At 43.6% G+C, this 17,556-nt stretch overlaps 2 protein-coding genes across 2 annotated transcripts; one reads left to right on the forward strand and one right to left on the reverse strand.

Moving 5' to 3' along the window:
- Positions 1 to 1,274: 1,274 nt before the first annotated feature.
- On the forward strand, positions 1,275 to 4,684 carry mylpfa (myosin light chain, phosphorylatable, fast skeletal muscle a). Its single transcript, XM_015948767.3, has 7 exons — positions 1,275 to 1,466; positions 1,966 to 2,064; positions 3,168 to 3,243; positions 3,344 to 3,448; positions 3,560 to 3,638; positions 3,727 to 3,775; positions 3,877 to 4,684. The coding sequence occupies exons 1-7, from the start codon at positions 1,464 to 1,466 to the stop codon at positions 3,976 to 3,978; spliced, it is 513 nt and encodes a 170-aa protein (XP_015804253.2). The 5' UTR covers positions 1,275 to 1,463; the 3' UTR covers positions 3,979 to 4,684.
- Positions 4,685 to 7,509: 2,825 nt separating this feature from the next.
- Positions 7,510 to 15,611, reverse strand: tbc1d10b (TBC1 domain family, member 10b). Its single transcript, XM_015948766.3, has 10 exons — positions 15,384 to 15,611; positions 13,032 to 13,988; positions 12,314 to 12,413; positions 12,103 to 12,210; positions 11,502 to 11,608; positions 11,181 to 11,295; positions 9,446 to 9,511; positions 9,180 to 9,369; positions 8,901 to 9,055; positions 7,510 to 8,708 (listed from the first exon to the last, which is right to left on the reverse strand). The coding sequence occupies exons 2-10, from the start codon at positions 13,970 to 13,972 to the stop codon at positions 7,788 to 7,790; spliced, it is 2,703 nt and encodes a 900-aa protein (XP_015804252.3). The 5' UTR covers positions 13,973 to 13,988; positions 15,384 to 15,611; the 3' UTR covers positions 7,510 to 7,787.
- Positions 15,612 to 17,556: the final 1,945 nt, after the last annotated feature.

A 17,556-nucleotide genomic window follows, 5' to 3' on the forward strand; every position in this document is an offset into this window, starting at 1 on the left:
CAGAACAAAAATAACTTAGTCTAACAAACCAGATTAACATCTATTGACAATCAAATGAAAAGGGATTGTCCATGGGATATTCTTGGATGTAAAACCGTACAAAAAAAGATGAAGGAAAGTTTTTTGCTCCCGGGGGCTGGCATGCTGGCGGACGACCAAGTTTATTTAGCTATTTTGGTTCCTCTCAGCTGTCACTTTTATGTTCCCCGGGGAATGTCTGCTGCCATCACCCCGCCAAGCAAACTCCATGTATTTAAGAGGGGCATGGGGGCTAGACTAAGTGGGGGAGGCAAACGTGAATGGGGGACAACAGGTGGGAGAGTTTTCAAATCTGTGACCACCCACCCAACACACCTTTGGGGTGAGGGGAATGCAGAGTGATCCAAGCACGCAGATATCTGAGGCTGACAACAAAACAAAAAGGACGAAAACCTAAAAAGGCGCCAAAGTTTCTGATTCAGACGCTTTAGTTTAAAAGTTTATTTAAATGACAGATATGTTTTTCAGTTGTTTAACTTGCGCTTTGTCACTTCCTATACTTGAATTTCGAATATTAAAACACTTAAAAAACAGCGAGAAGAGTTCTGCCTCTGCTTCTAATTTTTACACAATGAACAAACTCATTACCGTCATATTTTAACTTGTGTTTATAGTCCTTCGTTTATGTGTCTGCCACTCACGTTTATGCCTGGCATTTCTGTTGCCCTTCGCAATAAACGCTGACAAACTGGATGTAAATATTCAGAATTCCAGTGGTTGCAACAGGAGTAAACATGTGTGAATAAATATGTGTACTTTTCTTCACCTTATTTATTTGCCATATTGCATTTTATTAACAAGATAAAAAATGTGGAAGAGAGAAGCCGATCACGTTTGCTGTACAGTACATGTCTTAACCCCCCCACCCCTGGTCATCACCTCTATGGGAAACTTTTAAATTTAACAGTAGGGCGTAGCAGAGCGGTGCACATACAGGGCCAGCCCTGCATCAGTTACAGTGAGTATGAAATATAGAATCGCAATGGACATCACAAACCAAAAATAAAGTCAGAGAGAGACCACGGCATCTTTCTGTAAGCAGATGGAGGTGGACAGAAAGAGGGAGGGGGGACAGTGTCCAACAGTCCAACTAAGCATCTATGTTCTGAATATCCTTATTAGTCCACGTGGGACTGCATAGTCCCCCAGCTATCAGGTTTACTTAATTCCAAGACTCCCGGGTCTATTTTTGATCTCCTGTAAGGCGATAGCTGTTCCGCCATTCTGTCTCCTTTGCTTTTGCCATCGGTTCATCGTGGACCTTCCTCTCTCACACACACTCTCTCTCTTTTATATCTCCATCCAAACTTGAAGCTGAGGCTAAAGATAGGCCGGCCTCCTTCCTATATAAGCTCCTGGGAATATACGAATACGCGGCTTCACACTATCATTTCTTTCTTGATCATCCAAACCTCCACTCAGAGATGGTGAGTACCAGGTCTTCTGCAGCCTGTGCTCCTGAGATGGAAGTACCGACAGGAGAACACCACCAACCTTACGGATTTACTTTTTTTTTTTAATTGTCTCAGTTTGATGGAAGTTTTAGGAACAAATGGAATTTTTCGTGATGCTGTTTTGGGTTGTTTGCCTTCCAATGAGTTGTCGTTGTTCACTCTGTTTTTATAGATTATGTCTAATTATGCAGGACTTTGTTGCTGAAAATAGACACATTATGAACTGAATACACTTTGTTTATATGTGAAGGTTGAGTTTGAATTATGATGGAGATCTCTCACAGCCTCCACCGTAGAGGGTTGGTCAGGCTGACCTGAAATGACAAAGATGGGTTTATGCCTATAAACACATTTAAAGACATTCTAATACTTTTTGGTCGCCTCTAGGCGTTGTTTTAACATAAAGAGACCGACCAGTGCCACCAAACCCTAAGAGGAATATTAATGTCTCTTGCGTGTTTTTGTCCTCCAGGCACCAAAGAAGGCCAAGAGGAGGGCAGCCGCAGGAGACGGCGGCTCCTCCAACGTGTTCTCCATGTTTGAGCAGAGCCAGATTCAGGAGTACAAAGAGGTGAGGTTGTCTTAAAACACAATGGCACATCCCTCCAGACTTTTCTCATTCCCCTGAAATAAACTGAATTCAACACCAGGAGGCTTTTAGACCAGAGAGGATTTCAAAATTAGTCTTCAGCAGCTCGGGATCAGTTTCTTCACCAGCTGCTCTCCCGCGTGACTCTGCTTGTCCCTGGATAGTTTTATTGGAATGCCAATGTTCTCAGGAGGATAGCTGAAATTTTGACACCATTTGACGCTCTCCATATTTTTGCTCACCTTTGACCTCTCGCTCAGCTGTTATTCAGACATCTCAAGGCACTTTCCTGAGCCTGGGAGGTTTCGCTGGATTTTAAGGCTCAACCGATGATTCATGGATGACGAGGACATCAGATGTTTTTCATTCTAAAAGTTTCAGACGCCTCTGAACAGATCCGATGAACAAAAATAAAAACACGAAGATAACGTTTAAGAGGGCTTTGTGACTTTAAGTTCACTGAGGTCAAGGAGACAGAATTTCACAAGGTTTTCTATCAATAGAAGGATAATGATTGTGTCTGAGTTATTAGTCTGTCGACCACAGAAATGCACCCCAAATGGAAAGCACGCCTCGTGTGATAAACGATACAGGCTTCTTGAGTGCCGCTTAGGGAAAGAACGATGAGATGATTAGGACGATCTTGGCATGTTCCACAGATGGAAAGATACCAGCCAGCAAGAAGTATTTGTAGCTTGTAGCTATCAGCTCAGGAGGAAAGCGTGTGTGTGTGTGTGTGTGTGTGTGTGTGTGTGTGTGTGTGTGTGGAAGCGGAGTTTAAATCCAAGAAGGTCTCTTAGGTTACACTGGCACATCATCGATTGGACAGCTGTTCACTTATACTTTCCCAAATTAACTCCAACAAGACATCAAGACACCCCAGTAGCCTCGTGCCCCCCCCCCCGAGCATGTTTGACTTTTTAGGTGCAGCTCGCACCGTATCCACTAACACATGTCCTTCGAACATGACTGTCAGACATCTTGTCCTGTTTGAATGACAGATTATCAACAGTGAACCAATAAAGATTTTAGATTTCTTTTCCGTTTTTTGCTCTTCCAGTAATGACTCTGTTGTTTCTTCTCAGGCTTTCACAATAATTGACCAGAACAGAGATGGCATCATCAGCAAAGACGACCTGAGGGACGTGCTGGCCTCCATGGGTGAGTTCTAGTGAAATAAATCCATTCCAGTATAGCGTACGCAGTCATGTTTCATGGACTTTCAGTTTGAGGGAATTTCGGGTTTTTTTGTGTGTTTTAGGTCAACTGAACGTGAAGAATGAGGAGCTGGAGGCCATGATCAAGGAAGCCAGCGGTCCCATCAACTTCACCGTCTTCCTCACCATGTTTGGAGAGAAGCTGAAGGGTGGGCATTTAGTCTGTCCCTGTTAAATCATGAAAGGGCTCGTGAACGTGGGTTCAGTTAGGACTGAGTATGTGCCTGAGACGATGACCCATCTCCTCCTGTGTTTACCAGGTGCTGACCCCGAAGATGTCATTCTCGCTGCCTTCAAAGTCCTGGACCCAGAGGGTACTGGAACCATCAAGAAGGAATTGTAAGGACTTAAAAATGATGATGTGTACTACCCATGCGCATAAAGAAGTAATAGATTTTTAACTTTGTGAATCTTTTGTCTTTTCCAGCCTGCAGGAGCTCCTGACCACTCAGTGCGACAGGTTCACCCCTGAAGATGTAAAGATCTATACATTATTCTTCAAAAATCACCTGTTGATGTAATAAAACGTAGAATTTTCCTCATTTATACAAACTAAACTTTTCACTTCCTCCCTTAGGTGAAGAACATGTGGGCCGCCTTCCCCCCAGATGTGGCTGGCAACGTAGACTACAAGAACATCTGCTACGTCATCACACACGGAGAGGAGAAGGAGGAGTAAAGAGAAAGACGGACGACAGGAAAGACAGCTATCCCTCTGCTTTCTGCCCTCCCTTTTTCTATCCTCTTCTTCCTTCCTGCTCACCTTCTGTGTACACCCATGAGCTCAGCCTCTCACGTTAAACCAAAGACTTGTCACGCCAACGCTCGAGACGGTTGACGCCCATGAGGAGTCTATGTTTGCTTATGGGGAATAGGGATGGTTTTTCAATAAAATTATCCTGTAACATCATTTCCAACTTCAACCTTTACTCACAACCTCTCTCCCCTTCTTTTTCATCCTCGTCTGCTGCATCACTTTAGCCTGTGAGGTGTTTGTGATGGAAACGTGTTCTTTCGCTTTCCTCTGTACGCGAGAGTGAAACGGGGCTCGCCAACTTGCGAGGACCTCATTCTAAAGTCTGAAGGCGCCCTCTTGGGTACAAGCGGTGAGAGGAGTGAGAGTACTGTCCGAAAAAAGTTGCATCCTTAAAGTGATGACAGCTGTCCTTCCTAGAAAAGTGAAAACAAGAGGCTGAAGGAATGGAGAGAAACGGGACGAAAGAAAACATTAAGTCTTCGATTTCTTTCCCTCCACTCCTTCCTGCTTTCAATAAATCACCTTTTTTCCATAAGCTGTCTCAAATTCAGTGACTTAACCTTCAATGCCTTTCCTCTGTAATGAATAAAAGGGACAAAATGTGAATAAAACCACTTTCCTTTTTGTACATTGTGTGCCTGTTCAGTGGCTCTGAGGGCAGGTTTAAGGGATTCCTGAAACTTTAGTTTTAGCTCAGAGATTAGGTTAAATCAAAGTTTAATCCATCTAAAAAGAACACTTTTACCTGGTTAAAAATACCGAAAACAATAAAAGTCCATCAACAGTTACATGGGGTGACGGTGGCACAGGAGTTAAGTGCTCGCCCCGTAATCGGAAGGTTTCAGGTTCGAGCCCCACTCAGTCTGTCGCTATCATTGTGTCCTTGGGCAAGACACTTAACCCACGTTGCCTGCTGGTGGTGGTCGGAGGGACCGGTGGCGCCAGTGCTCGGCAGCCTCGCCTCTGTCAGTGCGCCCCAGGGCAGCTGTGGCTACATTGTAGCTCATCCCCACCAGTGTGTGAATGTGTGTGTGAATGGGTGAATGACTGATTGTGTTGTAAAGCACCTTGGGGGGTTCCAGGGCTCTAGAAGGCACTATATCAAATACAGGCCATTTACCATTTATAATATAGACCTGCGTTATAAAGAAGTCACATAATCTGATAAAAAGGTTAGTTTTCAGTTTGAGCCTAGAGGTCCTCAGCAAACCGATCACCACCTCAAGAAGACAAAAACACAGGAGGATGTAATATATTACAGTTTATTACTCATCACAATTGTCATTAATTATAAATACATCAGTCTGAATGAATTAATTAATTTAGCTACGATTTTACTCCACTTTTGCCAGAGACGTAAACTCAAAAAACACAAAAGACATAACGGCATGGGCAGAAATCGTTGATGCAATTTTTTTTTATTGAACTTGCACTGATGAAACTATTCCCAAATCAAGTGACACAAAGAACTGCTTTATTGCAGAAACGTTGCAGAGCTAAGTGCCGCATCTGCAACGAGTGTCAGACTCATTCCATCATCCAGCTCTCCCAACAAAGAAATGGACTAGAAAGGCCTATTATTGAAGCATGAGCTGTGGTGAAGCAACGTTCATGGAACATCAAACTCCACGGGCCTTAAAGTCGGAAATCTGAAGCACACAATTGGGTTTTTTTTTTCATGGCGCAACTCTGGTTTAATCAGTGCTGCTGTACCCACAGACATGAACAGTCGTAATGAAGAAGAGTTTGCATAGATGTGTTTGGATTACACACATGAGCACATGACTGTGATGGCGTTTAAATAGAGAGGGGAGTGTGTGAGACACATGGAGAGAGGACGCATCGATGTTAAGGCCTGAAACAAGTGGAAAAACAAAGTATGTGAAGGAAGCGTTGACTACAGTTACTTGAGCCTCACTAATTATCGACTACGTAACGGTACGGTTAAAGAGAATCAGTGCTTTGCTTTTTTCTCTGTTTCCACCGAATGATTTCACACTAACTAACAAACTAACTAACCAACACTATTCACGCTATACTGATGGGGTTCGGCATTGAATGTGCAACAATATGTTACAGTATGCAACACGGAGTGTAAAGAGATAAGAGTTGGGTCATAAGTTATTATAAATGTTAGAACACAAACAGGTGAGACAGAAACACTGAAGATCTCGAAGTTCATGAATGACTTCTTAGTATATGATACCGTAAAATACCTGTTCTGTTGCAGGCCTGCTTTCCACTCGAGGATTTTTAATACTGTAGCTCAACAAACAGGAGTCTTGTGAACAAAATTTGACCCAAAAATAACTTAAAGCGAGGACATGCAATGAGTTTGGAGTGTAAAAGCAGAGGATGCCGTGCAAAAATCCCAACTAATCCATCTGCAAACACACACTTTGTTCCAGTCCGCCAGGTGTCTCTCACTCGTATAGAAAAATAGATGAAAATAATAATAATAATTCATAATATACTATATTTGATTAAATTAACCACTTTGTACATAGATACAGAAAAGCCTGCAGGTTACAGATCAGAGGTTAATGCTACACCTGGCACCTCCACTCAAGTGGCTTCCTATAGGTCCTAATGCAAAAAGCTGAAATGCAGGTTTTTTTCTTCTTAAATCACCACAGTAATGAGCATCAGTGGTGAAAGTGCAAAATCCTTCATTTTTTAAGATACTCACAACCACACTCTGATGAGTTTTTATCCATACTGAAATTTGACTAAGTGAAATGCATAAACTACAAATGACCACTAGTTTTAGAGAACGACGTTTAGTTGTGCAGAAATGTTGGTTTTGCGGTAAATTATTTTAATTTCTGCTTCGTGTTTTAAATTAAATCCAAGACATAAAAAAAAACCAAGTGAAAACAATACCTGCTCCTTTTCTGTCCCACAGGAAATAATAAAAAATATCCTAAAACTAAACATCCAAAAATGATCTATACCATGTGTTGCCTGCGTGTTTTTACCCTCAACACCTTCCTCCTTTTGTCTCCACCTCGGTCTTAACCCATCATGTCCTCTGATGGCAGAACCAAGGTTTGGGAAGAACCACTGAAAGGGTTCCCGAAGTTTGAAATGACGCGAACTAAAGCAAACAGAAAGGAACCGCACATAGAACATTTACACAGTTCACTACACTACTAAGGCACACACTCACAACAGTTACCAAGACAATAAATACATCCTCAACATCATAGCAAGCGTTTCAGTCTTCAGTGCTGAGATTTGAGATAACTTCCACCCAAAAATCCAGTTAAGCTGTAAACAGATGAGGCCTGATGGATCCGAATGCTGCAGCTCGACGTCTAATTTACATCACCTATGGCACAAATACTACAAATGGTTGGCTTATGGTCTCTTGCATTTATGTTTCTTTACGGACTGCTACTCATTCGATTGAAGTAACAATGAAAAATGAAGAAAAAAAGCCCGCTGTCCGACTGAACTTCCGCTTAAATGTGTATTTAACCCAATTACAGACAAACTACGTGAGGGGAGGGGGAAAAGAAAAATCAATGGACGAGAGGCAAAATGCCGCTCCAAGTGCTTTTAAAACCATAATCCAGTCTTGTCCATCATAGTCCCTAACCTATATTAAGCACCATACACAGCCATCCCATCTTCGTTGTTTTACTCTGTTTCTGCAGGTCTTTTGTTCCATTGACCTCCATCTCCTTGCGACTCCCTTTGTGTTTATCCTGGAATGAAGGAGTACAAAACTAGGCCGAATCTTTTGCTGCTGCAGCTCCATTTTTGTCCTCCACCTCTCCTCCCCCCTTGTCTTTTTTCTTTCCCCCTCTCTTTTTCTCTTTTTCCTGCCTCTCCTTCTCTCTCTTGAGCCGCTCCTTCTCAGCCTTGTCTTTCTCCTTCTTCTCTTTCAGTTTCTTCTTCTCGTCTTCCTTTTCTTTCTTCTTGTCGTCTTTGCTTTTCTTCTTCTTCTTTCCGTCTTCCTCTCCAGATGCTGCTGGTGAGCTTTCCTTCTGTGGCTCTGGACACGGCTGCAGGGGGGCGTTGTTGGCAGTAGGAGAAGGGATGGTGGGAGTGATCTGCTCTGAAACGACCTTAGGGGAGGGGGCCAGCATGTTGGGTGGGGGGGGGTTCTGCGCAGGAGGTGATGAAGCAGGCTGGATCTGTGATGAGGGGTCCTCTGCAGCTGGAGGGGGACCAGGGGACGACCCAACTGCACTTGCAACCAAAGGACTTTGAACATGGGTTGCTGTTGGCTTCAGACCTGCGCTCGGAGGAATGGGAGGTTTCTGCTGTGGGCCTCGGCTCGAAATGGAGGTGACTGCAGGTGGAGAGAAGGGTGGAAGGCCCTCTACTCCTGAGGGCCCTGAAAAGGAGCCTTTTTTAGTTTGGGGGAAGAAAGGAGCCTTAGACTTACGGAAACCAGGAAGTGAAAGAAGGCTGGAGGAAGCCCTGAGGGGTCCTGGAGGTGGGACACCTGAACTTCCAAGGAAAGAGAGGCTGCCACCAGAGCTGATGGAGGCAGCGCGCCGCTTGTGCTCAAAGATAGCTCTTGTGCCGTGGAGGCGACGGCCCGGCTGATGCATCAGCTCCCCTCTAGACTCTCTCCATTTTCTCACCTGGATGCTACACTCCCTCTCGATGAGCGCCTCGGTCACTGGGAGCGTTATGACCTGGACATCGGGCAACAAAAAAAAAGCAGTTTCGCAAAACAGGAAGTGAAGAGTATTAGACTGGCTACTGGGTGGCTCATAACGTGTGTGTGTGTGTGTGTGTGTGCGTGCGTGCGTGCGTGTGTCTGTGTATCAAATCAGAAGCGAGATCTGTCTGTTCACCAATGAACTTCGCAGGTCAGAGAGCCTCACCTCCTGTACCAGTACGTCCTCTCGGATAGAATCGGGTGAGATGTTTCGGAGACGCTCCATGGTCTCATACATGCCCTGAAGTTCTCGAAGTTTATCCACAGCGCCGAGCATCTGTCTCAGTAGCACCAGGCCAACGCGAAATACTATCTTGACCCCTAAAACCAGAAGTTCAGAAGCAGATTTTTGTCAAACTGCAAAAAATATTCACAAGGGGAACAAATCAGAAAATTCGCACAGGTCTGCAGGCAAAGTGGTCTTGTGCATGACAAGTGACCCTACCTTCACAGAAAAACATGTCCCATACACGCAGGACACAGGACCAGGGTAGCGTGCGTGAGAAGATGCACATGAACCACTCGGTCATGTACAGAATGGGATCTATCTTGAATTTCTTTAGATGGCGATAAGCCATTGGACATGTACGCCGCAGAAGAGAGAAGAAGATCTCTCCATCCAGCTGAATCGCTTCCTGAAAATTTAAAACCGCATGTTGGTAAGCACGAACAGCCCTCAGACACCCCCCACCCTCGTGTTTACTGACTCACCAGTCCGGCGCTGTAGTAACCAGGAAGGTACTTCTCACAAATCTGAACGAGGCACCAAAAGGCTTGCTGTAAAACAACCAAATTAAAAGGAGAACATTTACATAAACACTGCCTAACGATGACATCATCACCTAATACTCTACTTTTAGTTCAGGCCAAAACCACAAATAAAAGAGCAGCTATTTCAGAACTTCCTACCACAGAACAAAGAAATGTCACCCAGAGCACACCTCTGACTCACAGCTTATACATTTGGACTGGTTTGATCGTGCTTTTGCATATGACCTGCTTTTTCTATTTCTGAGTTTGTTCAGTTGTGTTACCTTTTCTCACCCTGCCCCCTCTCATCTGCCGTCAGCCGAGTAGGCGTAACAAAAATTACACCCAACGTTTGCGACTGAATGACCATAACTCATCTTTGTGCGGGTGCTTTGGTCTGATACTGTTTGACATACGACATCATCTTGATGACTGACACATTTTTGGGGATAAAAAAGGTCAATTGGAGCACCACAGGGGACTGTACTCTCACCATTCCTTTTCACCCTGTACACCTCAGACTTCCAGTACAAATCAGAGACCTGTCATCTACAGAAATACTCAGATGACTCTGCAGTTGTCGGGTGTATCAGAGATGGACAGGAAGCTGAGTACAGAGAGCTGGTGGAGCGCTTTGTGGCATGGTGTGGAAACAATCATCTGACCTTGAATTTGAACAAAACAAAGGAGATGATTTTAGACTTCAGAAACAGGGTGGAGTCAAACACTGTTTCCATCATGGGAGAAGAAGTGGAGGTGGTTGAGGAATACAAATACCTTGGAGTTCACCTGGACAACAGACTGGACTGGAGAAAGAACAGCCAAGCTGTTTACAAGAAGGGACACAGCAGACTGCACTTCTTGAGGACGCTTAGGTCCTTCAATGTTTGTAGCAAGATGCTGCAGATGATGTGGTTCTGTTGGCTTCATCAGAAAGTGATCTCCAGCTTTCGCTGGAGCGGTTCGCAGCCGAGTGTGAAGCAGCTGGGATGAGAATCAGCTCCTCTAAATACGAGACCATGGTCTTGAGTTGAAAAGGGCAGAATGCCTTCTCCGGGTCAGGGATGAGGTCCTGCCCCAAGCGGAGGAGTTTAAGTATCTCGGGGTCTTGTTCACGAGTGAGGAAAAGATGGAGTGAGACTGATAGGTGCTGCGTCTGCAGTGATGCAGGTGTTGTATCGGTCTGTCGTGAAGAGAGAGCTGAGCCGGAAGGTGAAGCTCTCGATTTACCGGTCGATCTACGTTCCTACCCTCACCTATGGTCACGAGCTTTGGGTAGTGACTGAAAGAACAAGGTCATGGATACACACGGCTGAAGTGAGTTTTCGCCGCAGGGTGGCTGGGCTCTCCCTTAGAGATAGGGTGAGAAGCTCGGCCATCCGGGAGGGGCTTAAAGTAGATCGGCTGCTCCTCAACATCGAGAAGAGCCAGCTGAGGTGGCTTGAACATGGATGGATGATGAAGATGCTAACTCAATGCAGAAATGCTACAGCTGGGATTTAAACCAGCAACCTTCTTACTGCAAGGGAACGGTGCTACCAACTGTGGCACCATGCAGCTCGTAAAGTAAGATGTCACTATTATTTTTGGTAATTCTGATGCACTCATGGTAGCAATCCTGGACGGCACTTGGTAAACTAGTCAGACATTTGCAGAACTATATCATTTACCATGTAACCTGAAGAGAACCCCTCACCTCTGCAGGCATGTGCATGAGCAGCACTGCAGCCACTGGAGCCTGGGCCTGGCAGTAGCCCTCGTCAGGCCGGTACACGGTGTAGGCCTTCAGGATACGGTACAGATCCTGTTGTCTGCAGGAATAAGCATCAAAATTACCCAGTGGATAACATGAAACACTCTCTGTCAGTATGTGTCTAAACATAAATACTAAATTATAAACAAGCATATTTTCTTTCATCGAGTTCCTCGGTTGTTTCAGCATTACCATTGTGCAGAAAACCCAGAGGTATTACTTTTCATCCCATCATATTTACAAATGGTGTGTGGGAAGTTTTACCCATGACCGCCACGGGCAGCAAACATCTCATGAAAGGGGAACTGCCTGTGAAGATCCTTCTCGATAATATCCAGCCATTTGGCCTCACCCGGCGCTCTCTCTAGTTCCTGAAGCGACAAATAGGAAAGTGCGTTTCAGACGGATTCCTACAGATCGGTGGAGTCGCCTTTAAATAACATAAATAGCCATTAAAATGAATGATGCAGTAAAACTCATTGAGAAAGTAAAATGACAGTTTAAAGAATCGATTACAATGTAAAAACTGCAAAAGATTCTGTGTATTACGTAAACAAAGGACAGAAGGCCCAGCCGAGACGCTGATAGGGTGGATTACAGATCCCGATAAGAGGCTTACAGCTTATTTGGTCTGCTCCTGCAGCCCTTAAGACAAGATCACCCAACTCAACCCCAAATTCCCCCCACAGTGGCCTCTACTTGCAGCCAGTTCACCAGAAATGTTGCAGCTCACTCAATGTTCCAAAGAAATACAAGAAAATATTCAAGCCAGGAAGGGAAAAAAAAAGATCTGCCTTCTTTTGCGTAGCTTGTTTTGAACAGAACAGAGTTGCTGAGTGAAACGGCTCTGGTTCCGCAACCTTACATCAAATTTCCCAGGGTTGGCCTCAAGAAGCTCCTGGCTGTTGGACAACAGCTGCCAGGCTTTGGCTCTAAGGGAAGATGGAATCCCCTTCCTGCAGCGCAGCTTCACCTGCAACACACGGATGCATTTAGCATTAGCAAACACCTCAGCTCAGGCTAAACCAATCAGTCGGGTTTTCAGGCACACAGAAAGAATCCAGCGTGGTGCATACCTTCATGAAGCGGTGTTTGACCCACTTATCCCAGTGACAGAACATATCGAGCCATTTCATCTCCCTCTGCCTGGCAACCTCAACTCGAACGTCCTTGTCACTGCAACAGACTTTATTAATGACATCATACTCCTGCATCTTTAAATATCACACTTAGAGAGCCGTAATGACAACACGAAGGTTTACATGACTTTCTCTCCAAGTCATCATTGTGCCGAGTTGCTTTAAGAAGAAAAAAAAAAGAGGATTCTAAGCAGAGACCAGAACTCATGATGAATCAATAAAGTCTTAATTATTTATCTGTCCAAGTGCAACTAGCCTGTCAGATAAACAGTCTGACGAAAATAGGAAGAAAGCTGATGGGTGTGTGTGTGTGTGTGTGTGTGTGTGTGTGTGTGTGTGAGGTACTTCAGACACACACACACACAGTCAGTACATACTGAGTCACAAAGAGCCCTCAGCATTATCTGAGTCAGACCAAGGGGAGTTAAAGGACAGACAGATATGTTTTAGTGCAGCAGAGAGAAGGGATTGGCACACAAGGATGACCTCTTCGAGTCAGATCCTGCAACCCAACCTATTTAAATTAAAACAAACCCCAACAGCCACACCTAATATTTCATTCAGAGAAAAAGAAACACAGAAAAACAACAGAAAATTCTCAGCATTTTTGTCTGACAACAGGGAGTGAGTGGTTAGTTGATGCTACATGACTTACCCTCCTTCACTGTACTGGTTCCCACCCAGGAAGCCATATTTATCAGTGCGTTTGATAGTCAGACCATTAATTTCTGAATCTGATCCCACAGAGCTCCCATCTTCTCCCAATCCAGACAGGGACTCAAACGTTCCCGACATCATGCTAGCTGATTCCAGATAGCTGAGGTTGTCCAAGGCTGGCTTTCGGTTGGGGTTTAGTAGGGGGATCGTTGGCTCGTGGACCAGAAGGACAGTAGGGCTTGATTGCCCAGCTCTGGTGGGTGTTGTGGGAGCATCAGGCTTTGGGGACAAAGGAGGAGGCCCAACTTGAGGATTTTGTGCTTGTTTAAGGAGCTGAGGTTCCTCCTCATCGGCTCCTGCTGCTGAAGGAGCAGGTGTGGGTGCAGAGTCTGCACTCCTTTGGGTCTGACTCACTGTATCTGGACTATCACCCATCCCAAGGTTTGGATTATAGCTGGCCTCTTGGTTAGGACCTGGACTTGGATCAGGAGGCCGAGATGCCTGCAGCTCAGTTTTTTGAGCAGAGGTTGCCAGTTCTGAGGTTTCAGCTCCAGTGCTCAAGATTTCTGCAACAGCTCGGTCACTGGTCTTCTGCTTAATGACGCTCACTCCAGTCACTTCTTCATTCTCCAATGACTCTTGTGTTTCAGATGCAGAGATCTGTAACAATGATCGTGGGGTTGTCTCACAGGGAACTTTTGGGGGACTTCTGGTCTGGTTGAGAGTCAAGGGTGAACCTCCTGCGAACGAAGCATGAGTGTTTCCAGTCAAAGTGTTGTCACCGTAGAGGGAAGACTTGGGCAAAGGTGTTCCTTTGATAGACTCAGAAGCAAGGTTGGTGGTAGCAGACAGCACTGATGCAGATGGAGAAAAGGGTGCAGCTGCATGAGTGTCCCCCAGTGGAGGGGGAGATGGAGACAAGGTGGACAGCTCAGCCATTGTTCCACTCTGATCTCTAATTTGCAAAGTGAAAAAAGGGTGGTTTTATTAGAAAACAGTGAGAATGTTTATTCAGTCATAATAACAGCAGTAAAAAAATATGTTGAATAATCTCAACATAAAAAGTCATAAACAGTAAGTAAAGCAGTAATAGATGGTTTTTCTGTGGATTGGTTTAATACATATAATATACATATAGTTAAAGAGATCAAGGAGACATTGTATATGTCGAATAGTTTATAAAGCATTAGACAACAGGGGCTGCTCTAAAAGGCAATATATTATAATATAATAAAATATAATATAATATATTTTAATATATTATAATATAATATAATATAAATGATCAAATACTCCAGTGGAAATAAAAAGTTGTTTGGGAAAAGAATGAGTTTAATCAGACTATTTATAATCAAGCTTTTTTTTGTATATACATGTGTATATGTATATACATACCTACATAAAACTAATCTTAGATACACATGTGTTGTTCAGGCTATATTTCCTCTTTTATGAGAGAATTATTTGGTGAAATTGCAAAGTCACTAAGACAAAATGACCTTTTCAATCATAAAGATTGAACTTTACCAACCACTAAAACACGTTAAAGGGCAAGTCACTCCCTACCAGAGTATTACTCTGGTACTCCCACTTCCTGGTTGAAAAATGCAACAAATGCTGTTGCCTAGAAGACCGAGAGGGTGGAGCCGCTAACACACACACACACACATACACACACACACACACACACACACACACACACACACACACACACACACACACATTGTGACATCATATGGTACCAGCTAATGTTCTAGGGTACCTCTTAGCCAATAGCAATGGCAGATATAAATTCAAATGCAGCGCAGAGATTTTACCTGACAACGGCACAACACTGACAGTTTTAGGCAGAAAATTAAAATTTTAACTAAAATGTACTAAAGTGCAAAGCTATTGACTACATGTGTCTGCAACCTAATTTGATACGCATTTATATAGTTTATCAGGAAAAAAAAGTTGATTTGGGGGTGACTTGCTCTTTAACTAGTCAGAATTTAGTACAAAAAGTGACCACAACGACATAAAACGCGTTCCTCGTGGTTTGTGCATCAGCGCAAATCAACAAAGCCTGGGTGATCCAGACAGTACTTTGCTGATAAAGCAGGTTGGTGTTTGTAGTGGTTAACCTGGGTGGCTATTCCGCTTCTGTAGCAGCGAAAAGCAAAACACTCTTTATATTTATCATATCTACAGGCCGAAGCGACTCAACTTCCCGATTCAGGACTAATGGTTTACTAACAGCAGATTGCTGACACCCTCATTGCCTGACAAGGCCCCGGCGGTGAGGCGTTCACGGCCTCTCCCTGCCCACTGCCCTGGTCAACAACTTCATCTCCGCTTCTGAACTCACCAACAACCGGCGTGTCACTGCGATCCGTCCGCCTGGATAGCCAGGGGGTTCCTGTAGGCACGGGCCCCCGCCACAGCTCTGGTTCCGCAACCTCCTCTGTTTGACGAGAACGTGACAGAGCTACAACAAGACAGGAACCGCTGAACGGGGTGAGCAGTTAAGAGCAAACGTCCTGCAATCGGTAAGCTAAGTTAGCTTGTTTTAGCCAAATATTAGCATCAGCTTTGTTAGTGTTGGTTCAGTCACATAAACGCACTTGCAGCAGTCATTCTCGCCCAATCAAAACAAACTACTTAGAACAACCTTTCATCCTGAACCGAAACGAATCTATGTCATTATTTTATCCCAATAGCCGCATGAGCTCATCCTAAGCGAACAGCTTGCATTTCCTACTGACAGCTACGTGCGCGTTCTCGTCGTCCTTGTCGGGCACGCACACGTACAGTGTGGGAGCCTCCCTTTCCTTCAGCTCAAACTTGTAACACACTGTTCTGTTTTGTTGTTGTTGTTGTTTTTTTCATTTAGGCGTTTTTATTGATCTAAAAAAGCTTTTGATACCACAGACCATTCTATTTTAATTAATCCTTGTGGCCACCCATTAAGGGTGACACTGGCCGTGAGCCATAATCATGACGATTATTACAAATAAAGGTGTCAGGTATTGTAATGAGTCTGTCTCATTTATCAGTTTCACCTTTTAAGTTGAATTACTGGCAAAAATGAACGTTTGCATCATATGCTAACTTTTGGAGGTTCGCCTGTAAACGGTAGACTTTGTTTTTATTGAATAAAGCTACAGAATGCAGCTTTTTAAACATGTAATTCTCATTAAAAGTACAAGAAAGTCATGATCATCATGGAAATTAGTAAGTTCATTCTATATGTATAGCACTCATCACAGACAGAAAATCACAAAGTGCATCACATACATCAAACCAAAACAAAGTATAAAGACATAAAATCATAATGAGCTTGAAACAGAAATAAATTTAAATTAGAACAGCAAGTCATAAAAATTTTAAATACCATAAAACAAATGAAAGATTATTACAAATTTGAGTGAAAAAACTCAGAAATAGAATATTTTGGTAAAAGCAGCTTTAACGAAAAGGTCTTCAGCTGTTTTTTAAAAGTGTCCAGACTGTCAGTGCCACGTAAGGATAAAGGAAGATTATTCCAAAGTCAAGGTGCAACAGTCTGGAAGGAGCGATCATCTTGATTTTTATATCTGGTCTCGTCAACGTGTGTGTGTGTGTGTGTGTGTGTGTGTGTGTGTGTGTGTGTGTGTGTGTGTGTGTGTGTGTGTGTGTGTGTGTGTGTGTGTGTGTGTGTGTGTTTACTGGTCTATACATCAAAGTGGGGACTAAACAAGTTTTTTATACATGCAAACTGAGGACATTAGCAAAGTGAGGACATTTTGTTGGTCCTCACTTTGAGACAATGTCACAGAGCTCTACTGGTTACCTTTAGAGGTATGGTGGGAATTAAGTTTTAGTTAAGGTTAGGGTTAGGAGTAGACTGGTTAGGGTTAGAGTTAGACACAATCACTAAAATGAATGGAATTCGATGACGGTTCTAACAACGAATGCTAGACTAGTGTGTGTGTTGATATATAATGTGTATGTATGTGTGTGTGTGTGTGTGTGTGCGTGTGTGTGTGTGTGTGTGTGTGTGTGTGTGTGTGTGTGTGTGTGTGTGTGTGTGTGTGTGTGTGTGTGTGTGTGTGTTTGCACGCAGACAAGGTGGCTGAATCTTATTTCAGTCAAACAATGCTCTTTTCTTTACAGATAAAACATTTTAATTGACCTTAAAGAGGTCAATTAGGGTGTGATAACTTTTATAACCGCTAGATGGAGCAACTCTCCTGGTGAAAACGTTTTCAGCTTGGTGATCTAAACAGTTTTTTTTTTTGTGTGTGTGTGTGTCTTATTTACAGGTCTTGAGAGGACATTGCAGAGATAGTTTTATGGAATTATGAGCAATTGTTAGAAAAAAATAGAATACAATAGATGTGTGTGTGTGTGTGTGTGTGTGTGTGTGTGTGTGTGTGTGTGTGTGTGTGTGTGTGTGTGTGTGTTGCACGCAGACAAGGTGGCTGAATCTTATTTCAGTCAAACAATGCTCTTTTCTTTACAGATTAAAAATTTTAATTGACCTTAAAGAGGTCAATTAG

This window comes from Nothobranchius furzeri, chromosome 5 (genome assembly GCF_043380555.1).
Source record: "Nothobranchius furzeri strain GRZ-AD chromosome 5, NfurGRZ-RIMD1, whole genome shotgun sequence".
NCBI lineage: Eukaryota > Metazoa > Chordata > Actinopteri > Cyprinodontiformes > Nothobranchiidae > Nothobranchius > Nothobranchius furzeri.